Genomic DNA, 16,527 nt, shown 5'->3' with positions numbered 1-16,527 from the left:
TCTGCCTTTCTCGTCAATTTAGAAATCAATGTTCTTCAGTAGAACTTTGTAACATACGCAATTCATGGAGCGTACATAAAATTCGGCCTGGTCGAGCATTATAACTATGTACTTGTCTATTTATTTGAAGTCTATAGCTACAAAAACAAATATTTAAGTAATTCTATAGAACGTATGGAAACCATACTCTACGGTTTTCGCTATAGCTGCAGTGACCAAGTCCAAACATTTCCTTGAAATCTAAAATATGGAGATCTTTACCACTTGTGCAGATCATCCTTTCGAATAGATTTCTTGAATATTTGAGAACTCGCAAGTTATATTTGATTTGGCCGAAGAAGAATTTTCTGACCAAATTTTACTGATGAGCTCTTATATACAGCGAAAATTTAATTTTTAATAAAAAAGGTTTAGTTTGTTAACTCTCGTCGTGTTAGACATTTTCTTCCCCAGGATCTAGGTCAAAATCATATGAAATATCACAGTGCGATATTCACTTGTGTTATGAGAGATGCCAATTACAAAACATGTATATACTCTCTGACTTAATCGCTTTTTGGAACTAAACTACTGTCTTCATCACAGCTTTGGTTCTGATGCCGTGGTAATCCTGCTTGGACTCTAAGGGAGATAAAACTATTTTCTATTGTAAATATCAACAACTCACCCGTAAAGGACAGAAGCAGACAAACAAACCGATGAAATGAAACAGAAGAACAAAGATCCAACAACTATAGAAATTACCACGCGCCCCCAACATAGGACCAATACGAATAAAAGGCGTCTCATCCTTATAATTCTTTAGAAAACGACTTGCTTGTCTTTGGGATTGCATTTACCACCACTGCTGCCGTAAAATACCAGGACTTGATGTTGAAATAACAACCACAGAAACAACCGCTTTGGACACATGAACTAAGGGCCGTAAGTATTTAGTTTTGCCATATTTTTGCTGACGTCGTTTCTAACAAACCGACATACCAACCGACTGACTGACTCTATTATTAATGGAGCAGTAAGAAATCAATATGATGGTCTTCCAGCCTTCCTGACAAGGGAACCGCAACGATGCAAAGTGCAAGGTAATGGGAGCAATGATAGGGTACAATGTAAATGAAGATTCCTCTGCCAAATAAATACATTAGTGTGCGTAAATAACGAAATCTCTACCATTCCATATGCGAGAGTGTGTGTGGTGTGGTGTAGTGTAAATGTGTGTTGTGAAATAGTTCGCTGGTGTTGTTTGAATTTTTCTCATATTCTCCCATTCAAGGAGCATGTTTGCATTGGTGAGTGTAACTTTTCGAGTCTTGTTGTTGCATAGTTGTATTTTGTTTGTCCACTTTATATAGTGAAGGATATTTAATTTCCGGATCATAGCAGTGGAAACTAAAATACTAAGAAAAATAAGAAAATACCAACACACACACACACTTTCATAAAGAGCGGAGGAGAATGAAAACTTCCCAAGTGCGTGTTAGAAAAAATCAAATATTTACACTGATAGAAAATGCTTCGTAGCATTAAATAAATGTCACAATTTCTTAAGTATAGCGAACACTTTCGTGTTCCTATGAATTCACTTGTGGCTAAATACACACATTTCTCACCACTTTAATGAAATTATCTTTGTGTTTATATACTCAAGAGCAAAATTTGTTTTCGAGGACATAAAATTAGAAATAGACTCTTCGTGGCAACTACAGTAGATAACTAGTAGACAACTACGGATATAAAAAAGTCAGAAAAAATACAAATTTTTTTCTCCTTACGTATATTAGTAGATTTTACTAGGAATATATGGCATAACAATTTTTGTTTCGAAAGAAAATTGAGAACTCGTCTTATATTGTACTCCTAAGATAATTTAATTAAAAAATAAAAATTCGTAACCTCATTTGGCTTGAAATATACAAAAACTATGTCCGTATATGCCCTTTAACTACGTCCACTGAAAAAAAAAAACAGTGAACCCACCAGGAAAGAAAATTTTAGTTAATTTTAGAAAAATTAGATTAACATAATTATAGAAAATTTTAACTAAACTGTGTTACAAACGCAGATGTCATGGTTACTTCACAAAAATAGGTAAATAATTTTCGTCAAATTAAAGTGCCATACGAAGTTCAAGATGGGGGCATTATTGGTAAATTTACAAATTTTAAGGAATTTTGAACTATTTTGTTGGTGTAAAAACTTCCTCTGTTTTAGTTAATTTAGCTAACGTAGGCAAAAAACTATTAAAGTCATAGAAACTTTCTTAAAACATAAACTTCAATTCCATGAACTAAAATTGAATTAAATCGGCTTTAGTGAAATATGTTATAGGGCTCACTTTTGTTTGAGTGTATGTTGTTATGTGGTCCACAATGGAGTGGAAGACAGTTGATTGATTTTGGACCACAATTTTATCTCTCCATAAAAAATCAATAATAATAGGTAGTTAGAGGGCAATATACTGACATCGGGGGGTACGATTTCAATTAGACAAACCGAAACCGGATAGTAAAAAAAAAATCTTTTGCTGTATTGAAATGATATTTCAATCAAATTTGTCATATGTTTCATCCGAAAGTCGAGCTTTTTGTAAAGAGGTACTGAAGATGAGAAACAACTGACTACTTATAAAATGACTTGACTAAATAGAATGTTTTGGGATTCTTCTATAAAACTGAAGAGATAAATTGTGCGTCTCTCACAAAAAAAAAAAAAACAAAAACACTTTCCTCTGGAACGAAATTTTAATCAAACGTAAATCCTTTTCATTGAAAGCAAATAACCCCAGATTTATTAGAATACGATCAAGCTTAAAAAAACTATTGACATTTATAAGAAATGTGTCAATTTTGTCTGAAAATTCGCACTGAAGACGTATAGTGTTTTATTCGTAGAAAATCTCACTTGGAAAGAGCACATTTACATTATTTTTTTTTTTTTATCACATTGGAGGTACAGCAAGAATTTATCCTTAGTTTGTTGTAAAACGTTCGATTTATAACAATGAATTGCTTATTCTTGTTTTTTTAATTAAATGGGCATTAAAAACTATAAACCCACTAAAGTCCGCTTAACCGGTTTTGAGCAAAAAAACAGAAAACTGGTTTTTAAAAAATTAGATTTTCGAATAAACCGAAAACCGAGTTTTTGAAACCCTACTCCAGATCGGTTTGTATCGAGGCTACATCTAAAAGTGATTTGATATGGCCCATTTGCAATAGCATCCGACCTACATGAAACCCAATTTTAAGCCGATATTTTGCATAGTTTGGAAGTTAGCTTATTTTTGTCAGACGGACGGACTGACATAACTAGATCGACTTAGAATTTCCTCCCTTCGATTAAGAATACTTTAAGGGGTCTGCGACCAATATTTCGATGCGTTATCCTATGATGAAGGATACAAAAAGCTAAAATGGAAATGGGAATATGCGCCTACATAGTCCATGAAGAATTCATGAAGAGTCCATGAAGATTTAAGTTTTCAAAAATTTTTGTAGATGATGGTGGATGATTATACTAATGTCTTATTCTGTGAAGTGCAATCATATTGGTATAATTTTTGGTCTCTTAAACTTTTTGATAAGCAAACAACAATAATTCTCATTAAAGACAAGAATTTTTTCCTGTGTATGTACCTTGATATATTAGCATATGTAGGTACTTGGTTGGTTATACTTTGAAATGGTGCGTGTTTTGTTTTTCGGGGTTCATAAATTTTTGAGTATTTCAAAAAGTTTCTAATAAAGTTAGTGATTTGTTGAAAGTTTTATATTCTCCAAAAATACGATAACATTTTTGGGTTAATATACTCACTCATGCATATTGCAATGAGCAATGGTTTATTTGCTCCTACGATTCTTGCATAAATGTCTCGCAAGCTCAATGGAAAATAAAATTCTCACAACTTTTGTGCTAATCCACAATTTAATAGACATACGTGTTTCTACTACAAACCATTTAAAATGACGTATTGGTAGACAAGGTAGAGGAACAGGTTCCAAAAAAAAAAAAACACAAGAAGTTAAATAGAAAAATTTGAAAAAAAAAACGCAATTTGGAAAGAGGATTGGTGAAAAATACCAAGTCGGCATATGATACATATTCCACAAAGGCCATCTACACCACACGATTAATAGTATAATAATAAGTTTGTAATACATAGAAACATACCGTTTATTTAAATGCAAATTATTAGGGAGAAATTTTGGAGAGATCTAGCATCAGAGGAAATTTCTCCGGTCGGCCACACAGATAGCGTTACTACCAGGGCTGTGGAGTCGAGTCAATTTTGCTCGACTCCGACTCCAGCATTTCTTATTAGCCTCGACTCCGACTCCGGAGTCGACACCTGGCGGTGTACCAAAATCTCATTTTAACAGTATTCCATTTGTATTTTTAAGGTTCCAAAAATAGACCGATATAAGTATTCTATTTTGCCATATGTGTTTATATGTCCAAAAGAACTCTAATTTTAAATGTTGATATGACTCGACGACAAACCATAGCATTACATTTTAATTTCAGGCCAATAAATTAAAATACGACACAAGACTATATAGAGACCACATCAAAATATTGGTAGATAACAACAATCTCCAGAATATGTATTTATAAAAACACAAAATTTCAAACAACAATAAATAATTAAGGTTTCCAGAAGTTTTAGAAGTATAATCCTGGTATTGGTCTATATAGGCATTTTATAAAAAATAAATTTACATAAAAAAGAAAAATAATAAAATCAAAATCAGATAAAATGTTTACATGTTAAAAAATTAATATGTCGGATATATAAAACAAACATAAACTGTCAAAAATTAGGACGGGCGGAATTTTAAATAACAACTAACATACAATATATGACAGGAATAGTTGGACATTTACGAATATTGTTTCTATAGAAATAAAATTGTGAAACATCGATTTAATGTAAAGAATTAATCTAATGTAAAGAATTTCGAGTGGCCTTGATGATACAAACTTTCTCCCAAAAGACCGGCAGTGGTTTAATTCCAAAGACATCGGGTGTATATTTCTCAAGTAATTATGTAGGGCTATCTCAAAATCTGGGCCGACGTGAAAATTCCGCATTTGTTTATGCATCTCAAGTAACTCTAAATTTAAAATCTCTGAAAAATCTTATGAAAATTTTAGAATGACCTATCTTCGAACTCGACATGGCTGCCAAAAATTCAGAACGTTAGGTTCTAATGTTATATTGCCTTAAAATTGTACCTTTATCAAGAGTATATATAGGGTCAAAAATCGATATTTTAACATGTTAAAAATGGACAATTCAATTGACCAATTCAGCCCATATTCTAGTCAAACCTAATTTTTACATCACCGTGAAATTTCACCTGTATTCTAATTTTTACATCACCATGAAATTTCACCCGTATAAATACACCTTGAATGGCCTGAAATATAGTACTTCGTTTTTCGTTGTTCGATTGAAAACCCTAATGGAATATAATTTGTCGAAATATTTCTTTAGTTACAAAGATATGAAGTGTTTTTCAAATTTAGTTTCGCCGGTGTCGGACTCCACAGCCCTGGTTACTACAATCAAGTATTATTTTATATTAGTCCTAATATTAAAAAAATCGTTGTTAATTTATGAATTATTGCATTTTTTATTATTGAAAACAAAATAAATTTTTGTTTTTGTTGTTCCTGATGCGTTGAATGCGTTTTATGTTTGCATGAGGTGGAAACATTTAAGTTTTCTCTTAACTCATTTATTACAGTTTGTTTCTCTTATATTATATTGTCTTAGCATTTAGCTCATCAACTTTAATTGAAATCGCGCTAAGTGTTTACTCCTTACCGTTATGCTGGCAGTGTTGCATCGCGTCTTAAAAGTGGACGAAAAAAGAGGTAACAACGGTAGAATTGATCCGAAATGTGAAGGCCATATTTAATCGACATTCACGGCGCAGTGGTAGAAAACAGCTCGTGAAAAATGTACAACTTCGATTGGCCACCAGAACTCAAGTGGCATCGATGGTTATGGTGTGGGTCGCCGTAATGGCCACTTCGCTCGAATGCATTGACCGTGGCGTCAACACAAGGGCCTAATATTGTGGAGCAATTTCCAAAAGATAATATTGAACCCCTGGGCTGACAAAAAAAAATTTTGGCCATAGCATGTGATGGCTTTGTTGGCCGTTTAAAGGCCACAATTCATACCAACGGTATCCACTTCGAACAAATCTAAACTGGTTCTAAAATTATTTCCTACAATGTTTGCTTTTGACAAATAAAATTAAAAAAAATATAGCTCTTTACTTTGTTGCATAATATATCAGCCGCCCTGCACATGTTCCTTATTTTTGGTGGATTGAAAAATATGATTTGGCAGGCATTCATTACAACTTGCCCTAAAAAAATTATATAAACTATTTTTGAACATTTATGTGCAAAAATAATTACACAGCAGCAACAACTTACTCTTCTTTATCTCTTCAGGAAATTCTCAAAAAAATACACTTGTTGCATTTATAAATCAAAAACCATCCCATAAATAAAACTATTTTTAGAAATTGAATTTACTCAAGATGGTTAATGACCAGTAATGTTAGTTGCGATGAAGTTATTCACTTACCTTTCTGTGTTATCTTCTAATTAGTTTTGTTAGATGCTTCCATTGAGCTTTTTAATTGGTTTAAGCAAAACTAATTAAGTGACCCACTTTTAGTGCTATATTAGCACTAAAACATAATTATTATATATAAATTACGAAATAGAATTATATTGTACATACATACATACATATATTTATATTTAAAAGAAATGAAATTTTCTCTACCAAGCAATTATAATCACAAAAATAAGAAAAAAAACGAAAAAAATACCAAGTCTTAAACTAATAAATAACCAAATGATAAATACCAACAAAAGAAAGCACCATCATAAAAATGGAAATGAAATGCAAAAAAAAATCAAATGAAAAAAGACAAACCTTTTTTGCGCCTTTGATGGACGAAAAACCAGCCTACTAGGGCAGCATTAACCAAAAGAAAGCCAAAAGCTGCCAGCGAAATGCCAATTATAACCAGATTTGGTGCATTTGTATTTTCAGTTAATTCAGCTGGTAGCAAGTCTAGGCCTTCTGTAGGGATTCCATAACACCAGGCACACACACAAGGGTCAAAATCAGAGCCACCCACAATGGTTGATGTAGAATGAGGTGATAAAAAAAATTAAAAATAAAATAATAAAAGAAAAGAAAAGAAAATTTATATAAAAATGAACCGAAATCAAATGGTGAGTAAATGCGTTTTGAGAAGAAATCGAAATTTTAACATCTCCTCACATTCACACTGAGAATGTGATTTTCAGCAATCAAAGGACTATGGCTATAAACCATTAGCACAGGCAAAGATGAAAGTATTGAAATAAAAGTGCACAAATCAAAATTATGAACCACTAGGGTGGGGGGGTCATTATTAATTTCGTAATATTAAAGAAATTAATGGAAGTTTAGCCATGGAGTGAATTTTTGAATATTAAGAAATTATCGTTATATAACGAATTTTTTGTTCAATGTTTTGTACTATACTCGAACATTTTTTGTTGATTAAAATGGTTTCTTCATATTACTGAAAATATATCGTTGGCCAAATTTTTATGTCCTTCGAAACTTCACAGAAAAAATCACAAAAATATTTACAGTTAATCAAATTTAAGCAAAATAAAAAATATATTCGGTCAATGATTGAAATATTTCACCTTTTTAATCTAAATATTATTTATCCCAATCAACCATCATCTTCGAGATTGAAGCGATTCTATTTAGAAAAATACTTGGATTGATTAGTTTCGTGATTGAATCACAAAAATAATTTTTCTATGAAAAAATAATTCGAATTTCATTGTATAAAATTGTATTTTCTAATGACCGAAAGATTTTGTTATATATCTTTTCTTTAGAAAATGAAATGCCTAAAGTTTGCTGTCTATATATGATCTATACTAAGAATACTAAATTAATGGTGGTCGTGCTGCATTTTAAACAGATATATGAATATCAGAATATTTTTTGGCAAATCAGGTGATATATTGGATATGTATTTAACTCTAATCCAAAAATTAATTATTGTTTTTAATCATTATTGTATATTTTATTCAGATTTGGTAAAAGGATTGATTGAAAAATTATTGTTCTTTGTTTTCAATTAAGGCAATCAACTCAATTATTCATATTTTTATTCATAACTATTTTAATAAATTTTAGAGGAATTTCTACATTCTTACGAATTTTCCAAATATAATTAAAATTGGATTTTTCTTTATTGAACCAATGAAGAATATGTATATAGAAACTAATTATTCGCGAACAAATTTGTTTCAAGTCATACTAAATTTTTGATATACACTCGAAGCTTGGTTTTACGAAGGATATATTGTCAGGCCCTTTCGTTATTTAGAAAAATTCGTTAAATCGAACGTAAATTTTAATCAACCGTTCGTTATTTAGAATACTCAATGTTAAGAATTTGGACGTTCGTTAAATTGGATTTTCGCTAAATAGGTTATTCGTTAAATCGAACTTCGACTGTATTTCATTATTTAATTACAATGTTCATTAAATTTGATTAAAAGGTAAATTGTGTCAATTAATTTTTTAAGTGCTTAGGATTTCAACTTCAATCAATAATTTAATTGGAAATATTTTGGTGATATTTCTTTTTTTATATTTTCAATTATTATAAAAAATATGAATAAATATCATTCGTTTCGTTTTGTTATTGTTGGTTTATTCTTCAATCATTACTGTTGTTTTTGATTTCAGCTTAAAACCATGAATTGACCGAAATACAAGTGTAGCTTAATCAGCAGAGCAAAATAATGTTTGTCAAATTTATTTGGGCAAAGCCCTATAGACTGCAGGATGGTTGGAAACGTGCGTCCATCCAACCATCTTGCAGCCCAAATACATTTGACAAACATTCTTTTCCTCTGTTGGTTAAGCTACACTTGTAGTTTAGTCAACGCAATAATTTTTGGCAAATTCTGAACAAATTGAAATCGTTTGTATTTTAGTCCGCGCATTCAATAGTGAATGACTTATTGTTTTTGCTAAGTTGCTAATTGCCTTTTTTGTTATATATTTATTATAATTTGTAATTATAATAAAGATTTTAATAAATAAATAAAATATGTGCCAAACACAAAATGGTATTTAAACAATATATGTTACTTAAGAGGGAATTAGTATTATTAAAACCCACGTCCGAAATTTATTTATGGCAAAACCAACAATTTTGAAACACTGTATTTGAAGATTAATTCTACACAGGAATGTTTTTGATAAATTTGTGGGTTACCAAAACTACTCTGTAAGCAAACTAAAATTCATCATCTGGTTTGCGTTGCCATGCCGTGAACTTAAACTTCATTGTTAATCCGCTGAATGTGTGAATTTGGAACCGATTTTACGATTTACAAGAAATTGGAATACGATCGAGGTGAAAATTTCCTAAATTAGGATATCAACAGAAATCCCATCTCACAATCCCTGGGACCTTTGCATGCATACTGTCGTGAAAATCCCAATTTCAATTTCATGTTACATAAATCATGCTGTTATAATTTTCACCGGTACTGCTACTATTGATGCTGTGAGGATAACAGGCCCAACAAGATAGGCCAAATTTTAAGGCGCACATCACGTGTTTATGCTATGATGACTTTATGGAGTCATATATATCCCTTTCATTTCGATCATCAAACCAGCATCATGGAGTCGGAAAAAGGAAAATTTACCAATAGAAACTCCCAAGAAATAAAGAACGATGGAAAATAAAATTAAGTTGAGAAAACAAAATAAGGATTACAGCAAAATGAAATGTTCTCTATTAAAAACGTCAAAATAAAATGAGAAAAAAAACACAACGAAGGAGAAATCATCAAATAAGCGGAAGGAAGTTACACAGACTACACGATTTTTGATGGTGAATAAAAGAAAAACAAGCAGAAGAAGAGGAATAAAAATATATAAACTCCCTGTTGTATGGACGAAAACGAGCAAAGCTATATATATATATATACACATAGGGCATGTTGTACATGGACTATTGTTAGAAACATTATGGACACATAGGGATTCATCCAGGACATTTATACAGTACCTCGTTTGAGACGTTTTTGATTGCGTTTATGCAGGCAGCAGCCTATGACGAGGATGTTCAGAGCCACAATTGTTATGCCAGATGCTACACCAACCAGTAGCAGTAAGCCTGAGGTTCCACCTAACGGTGTGGCACTGGTTGTGGGTGGTCCACCGCCCAACGATGAAGCCGGCTGTGAAGGTGGCGGTGCTTCTGAGAGGCATTATTAAAAATTCACCAGAGTAACGTAACCCCAACGCAAATGCAGCATAAAAGACAAAATTAAAAAAAAAGAGAAACACACACACGCAAAGGATCAACAAGGAGATGAATATGCTTATAGAAGAAGTACACATAGAACTCATAGAAAATTATTTTATGTATATGCGTATATGTGTCAATGTATGTGTAGAAGTGATTTGCCAGTGAGCCAACTGGCTCATCGTTCCCAGGTCCTAGTTTGTGTTGATTATATTAAATGAACTTTTAACTGTTGGATGGCGGGTCTTCCAGCTAGAATGCACTCTCCATCCGAAGGCAGATAGTCGCCTTGGGCGTTGCTATGTTCCACCTACTCGTAAACTCGTAAAATGCAGATGACGCGCCCAATAAATCAATGTCCTTTTGCCATACCAGGACATTTTTGAACCACCAATTTAGCCTGGACGATGTGGCTAATTTGTGCACTTTGCCTTGTTTTGATATCCACATCTCAGTGTGAGTGTCCACGCTTGTTCCCTTAAATCCTGCTGTTGTGGGTTGGGACAATTGCCCCTAGCGTATGTGTATGTGTCAGAACTTACCTTTGGTGTGGGCCTTTTGTAGGTCGGGCAAGTATTTACTCTCACCCAAATCGTTGTACGCCATAACCGAGAATAGATAGAGGGTATTCATGCGAAGTCCGTTTATGGTCAGTTTATGGCTGTTGGGCAAACCATCGATGTACTTGTATTGCTCCCGGTTTGCCTCTCTGTAGTTGTTGGTTTTTGCCATATAATTGTTGGAGGGAAAACGACACGCACAAAAGGAAAAAAACATAAAAATTCAGAGATAAGATAAGAGAAAACAAAGCAAATTTTTCACATTAGGTGCAGTTATGAAAATTTAGTCCTCTACTCTAGCGTAATTACGACGTTGATGTCTTTGTCAAATTTGGAGTTGACCGTTTATTGTCAACATATGTGGGGCACATGTGGGTGAATTGGATTTCTGGATGGTGGGTAATTAGGCTTCTCACAACTTCATTTTGAATTAAAAACAAATCCTAATTTGTGGGATTATGTGTGTTCGTAAAACTTTTGTCCCATATGCTTTCAATTATCCCAAAAACTAAACAACTCGGATTAGAACACAAATCAAAAGGAAATAGGAGACAGAAAGTTTCAATTGCGAGGGAGAATATTTTATTCCCTGCAGCATTAATATAAATGAGAAAATTAATGTAACATACATATAAAAATTTAATAAGCCTTAATAAGGATCATATATAGCATTGCTCATCCTACTGCAGGTTTATGTCATAAAGCTCTGATGTAATTTGGTTTGAACCAAACAAAAAAATCGATACAATTACACTGAAGAAATATTGTCCTAATACCAAATATTAGGTATCCTTAATTCTATGACACTAAATTTACTGATTTCTTTACTTTTCACTAAAGAAATTTGAAATGAAATTTATAATCTTTGTTGTAAATTGTTTTTTTTTTTTTTATATTTAGGACACTCAACTTTGAAATTCGCGTATTTCTATAAAAGACGTGAGCCTTTCAAAGTAGTCCAATATTCTGTAATGTAAATATAAATATTTTTTAATTAAATAATTTATCTTTATGTTAAATCTTTGACTTAGCGATAAAAAAAGCTTTAAAGAAAGGCTAATAATTATTTTGAGGACTTTGCATCCTTGACTGTTTTTTAATTAAGAAAATAATTTTTTTTAAGAGTATTAAAATTTATATTTTTAAACGAACATTTGTATGATGGTAAATATCGTTGACAATATTACATCGTAAAGAGATATGGTTAATTCAGAAAATGACATATTTATTCTAATTTTAATATTATAGAACGGACACTCAAAAATATATATGAAAGGTTATGGAACCTAAATGTTAGGACACATAATTTACACAAATTGAATGATATGGGTTTTTTTTTTTTGTAGTGAAGATATTTTAATAATATGAACTTTCTCATAACGTTAGCTTTAAAAATGTTTTCTTTAAATTTATAACTCCAATATTTGCTCCAATATTTTTGACTGATATTTATTTGTACCAGTATACGATTAACATTGCTAATAAATAAATAAAGAATAACAAATCGGTAAATGAGATTTGTATCCAAATTTTTAGTTTATAGAGCCTAGAATTAAGACAGCTCCCAAAAAATGTTTTTGTTTTTAAGAACCCAGCAAAAAATATTGGAAGTTCTTCCAAAGACACGACTTTAAAGCACTTCCAGAAGATGTACTCCCAATGGTGTTCTTTATTTTAACTATACAGGAAGTTCTTTTCATTCAATTTTTTATAAAACGTTTTTTTAATATTTCTAATGAGTAATTTTAGCATGTTTTGTTTCAAATTGGTTAAAGAATTCATAAATTTTTACTAAGAATTTAAATTTTGTCAACTAAATATAATTTGAAAAAATTGTGAATTTTTGAAAATATTTGAGTTCAAACGTTTCAGACAAATGTTAGAATCCATTAAAAATTATAAAAAAAAAAACATAAAAATAATTTATTCGATAAAATATTACAGAATTTTTTAATTTACATCCAAAAATTTAATTCGGATCAATGGAGGACTTCCGTCCTATGACAAGCCCATGTTAAATTCATCGCTTCTGCGTCAATTTTGCACCACTTCCGAATCAAAAAAGAACATTTTCATTACTTTTTTTGAGACGCTTTGTTTTGGCGGGAAGCCACATCTTTGGCTCGGAATTAATACCAAAATCTTTGAGGAAGGGCCAAAATATTTGCAAAATTTTTAATGTAGATTTAAGATCGGTTGCTGAAAAATGAATTATAAAGAAGCTCAATCGTTGGCTCAGTATCAATATCCTTAAGTGAAGATCATAATCTTTGAATTGAATTGACGTTGGTGATTGATACTGTCATTCTCAAGATACAGTGAGCGTCAAAATAAACTGTACAAAGGGTTTGTTTTAATTAACAGTTTGGTAGTGTTGAATTTTTCATTTTTGTTTTTAAGTTTATGTAGAGACTCTATAGCTAAACCAAATCATGAGTAATAAATTCGAAGATATAAATACTGATATATAGAATAATTTTAAAACAAATTCTTATGTATATTTTATTTTGATGCTCACTGTGTATTCAATTTCAATTATAAATTATCGGATGAATTATTTACGTAAAGAAGCCAAAAGAAATAGAGCTTTTTTGATGTACTGGCCATCTTCGACACTTTTTTCAATTGCTTTCCTCAAGCGGTTGCAGGTTCGGTTAAGTAATGATAATGAATAAAGTAAAACTCATAAACAAAATCATAATTTGCCACTCCTATACGTATTATGTTCACCGTTAGTTTTTTACGAGACCCTATTGATTGTCGCCTGGCTCTGGTTCAATAATGATTGGAAGCACATTTTTAGCTAAATTGCCATTTCATTTCCAAATACTCCGGTACCGTTTTCAAAGCTCGATTGGTGGCAGTACCGTACCGTTACCAATTGTTCTCATATCCATCCATTGTCTCTCAGGCTTCCTTCTTTCCGTCTGCAGAACCATATTGGTCTGGCTGAAAGAACAAAATCTTTTTGACTGGGTCCATCACATTTGTCCTCTCCTGATGTGAGTAGAAATTGCTTCCATTTTGGAACTTGTTCTGGCGTTCCATTGACCCATGATTTCCCTAGCAAAGTTTTAAACAAATAATCTTGTCTTATTCAAGTAGCCGCTGAGGGTCCTTCGATGGAGTAAAATTGCAATACCTTGGAAGCAGGTCTCACATATGGAATTATTAGTTTTTTCTTGACATTTATCAACACGTACATATAAACCTTATCTTCAAATTCTAAATTCGAGCAGACCCTTTTCTTGTGATTTCCCATTTTCCAAGCTGTTCTAATTTCATTGCAAACCTGCGCTGGGGTCTCAAGAATCCGTGTAAAGATTTCTACCTGAGGGAATACCTTTGAAAGGGGGCGGGGAAATGTAAACACTTTTTACATTATTGGCTAGGGACACGAAAATTGAAAATCGATAGCAATGAAAGTTATCCTAAATGTAATTAAATTTTTCTGAACTTAAATGTTTGCTTATACAGTATATTTTTCATAAATTTTTTTCAGAGTCTATTTATTAAATATTAACATCCAGAAAATTATGACCCATTTGCTTCAAAATTTTGACAAAAGACACCTTGTCCAGACCTGCCTACATTTTTAATACGTAGTGTTTTCTCGTCTCTTTGATGTCCGTCTACTTACCTATAGCGTACTCGGTACGAAGCCTTTAGACCACCATCAAATCCAGGCGTCCATGCTACAGTGACGGAGTCATGGGTAACATTGAGTATATTCAGACTAAGCGGGGTATCTGGCTGAGATGTGATATCTAAGCGTACCGGTTCAATGTCTTGGCCCAAATCATTCTTGGCCAAACACTCATAGGCTCCATAGTCGGCCGGTGCCACCTTCTCAATGATCAATATGGATTCGTAGGTAAGCGTATCGATTTTCTTTTCCTCCACCTCATATTTATAAGAGCGATTGACGGGCAAATCTTTACCATCCTGACGCCATATGAATTGGGGCCTAGGCGATGCCTGAGCACGACATGGTAAACGGCCACGTTCTCCAGTTCCACTGGCGGCTCTCATCAATGTGGGAGATTTATCGATTTCCGGGGCAACTGCAAATAGAATCACAATAGATTGGAAGCACAAACAGACATGTTAAGCAAACCCAAAAGGATTTGCACAGGTTGACTTTGATTTGCCATTTTGCGGCTAAACTTACATTTGACTATCAGGAGCACATCGCGACTTGTGGGATTGGCAACACGATTATCGGCAATGCATCGGAAATTGCCTACGTCTTCTCGCTGGGCATCCTTGATGTGTAGGTATGAGGTGCCGTTGGCAAATGTAGATGAGGTCTTGATTGTCATGTCATAACCCACTCGTTCCCATTTAACATGATCCTCGGTCAGAGGTTTGCCCTCCACGCTGCATGACAACATGGCATCTTCACCGGGATTGACAATCACATTTTCGGAAACACTCTTAATGGTGGTTCCATCTGCACATTGCCGCATGTCAAAGACAAACGAAATGGAAGAAATGAAATGTCACTTAAATACTTGTGGAGGCATATGACGAGGTGTGTACTTACATTCCACGACAACGGTGACATTGATGCGCGCTGCCCCCTGTGAGTTACGCGCTTCGCACACATACACACCGGCATCATTGCGATAGAGTTTTGTAAAATTCAACTTGGAACCTTCGGCAGAGATACGTGGGTCAGCTCCATTCTCATTGCTAGGCAACAGCTGACCATCCTTAGTCCAAGTGTAGGTAATTGACATAGGATTGGCATTGGCCTGCAATGCCACCAACAAAGATTCTCCCTCCACGCCAACGGCCGTGGATGAGGGTGGAGGCACGAATTTTGGCCGATCTAAATGTGACATGAGGTGGGAAATAGACACGTAGTGTTAAATAAAATGCATATAAATCCGCCCCCGAAGAGGCTGATAGGTCTTGGGGAGATTTCTATGTGGGGCTACTTACACAGCACATCTAAACTGACAGCCTCGTGCACACTGCGCTGCAGAGCCTCGTTGGCGCTTTGACATGTATACACTATGCCGTTCATTTCCTGTGTGATGTTTACTTTGAATTCTAACGTCGAGACGGTGCCTCCCCAGAGTCCGGGCTTGGATGTGTTATTTATACCTAGGGGCACACCATTCAAGGGTCCAGGGGAAATGAACAACAAGCAAAGGCCATGTTAACGGTGATTGCCATAAGAAAATCGAGCAGACGACGAATGAGCATGAAAGGCACTAGCAGTAAAGGAGGAGCTGGGAGGAGGTAGTTTGCAAGCCGGAAGTTTGTGTAAGTACATATTTCACATTTTTCTGCTCAACTTGGAAAATGCAGAAAACATCCTTTTTGGATAAAACTATGAACCTGACACACTCGCAAGCATAATCACACACACACACACACTCACGAAAACATAAAAAAGGACTTTTAACTATGGAGTCTAGCGGACGAGCTCAAAGAATGTAGTTAGCCATGGCCAACAATCTGGCCAGCCAGCCAAAAGTGTACGAATGTTAGCAGTTATGCTGCAACCACACAAACAAAACACGTTTTGGTTTACGCCTCTACCAAACGACCAAGGAAAGCAGGCATCTCGCAACCACCGA

General features: G+C 33.6%; 1 protein-coding gene across 5 annotated transcripts in view; it reads right to left on the bottom strand.

Annotated features, from left to right (window-relative positions):
- The window catches only part of sns (nephrin adhesion molecule sticks and stones), a 515,450-nt gene that overhangs the window by 164,989 nt on the left and 333,934 nt on the right, over window positions 1-16,527 (bottom strand). For 2 of the 5 annotated variants that reach the window (XR_012722648.1, XM_075309651.1), the window contains exons 12-17: window positions 15,884-16,048; window positions 15,483-15,770; window positions 15,108-15,389; window positions 14,577-15,000; window positions 10,919-11,085; window positions 10,137-10,328 (exon numbers count right to left, since the gene is read on the bottom strand). Coding sequence is in view for 4 of the 5 variants with exons in the window: in XM_075309651.1 (XP_075165766.1) it covers window positions 10,137-10,328; window positions 10,919-11,085; window positions 14,577-15,000; window positions 15,108-15,389; window positions 15,483-15,770; window positions 15,884-16,048 (1,518 nt within the window). In the remaining variant the exon portion in view is untranslated. Of the gene's footprint in view, window positions 1-6,964; window positions 7,115-10,136; window positions 10,329-10,918; window positions 11,086-14,576; window positions 15,001-15,107; window positions 15,390-15,482; window positions 15,771-15,883; window positions 16,049-16,527 lie in introns of all 5 variants that reach the window. The other 3 variants (XM_075309654.1, XM_075309652.1, XM_075309653.1) reach the window with 3 other exon arrangements.

The sequence above is a fragment of the Haematobia irritans genome, chromosome 5 (assembly GCF_050003625.1).
Source record: "Haematobia irritans isolate KBUSLIRL chromosome 5, ASM5000362v1, whole genome shotgun sequence".
In the NCBI taxonomy this organism is placed as follows: domain Eukaryota; kingdom Metazoa; phylum Arthropoda; class Insecta; order Diptera; family Muscidae; genus Haematobia; species Haematobia irritans.
Note: the sequence above shows the minus strand (reverse complement) of the source record. Positions and strands in the feature narration are given on the sequence as shown.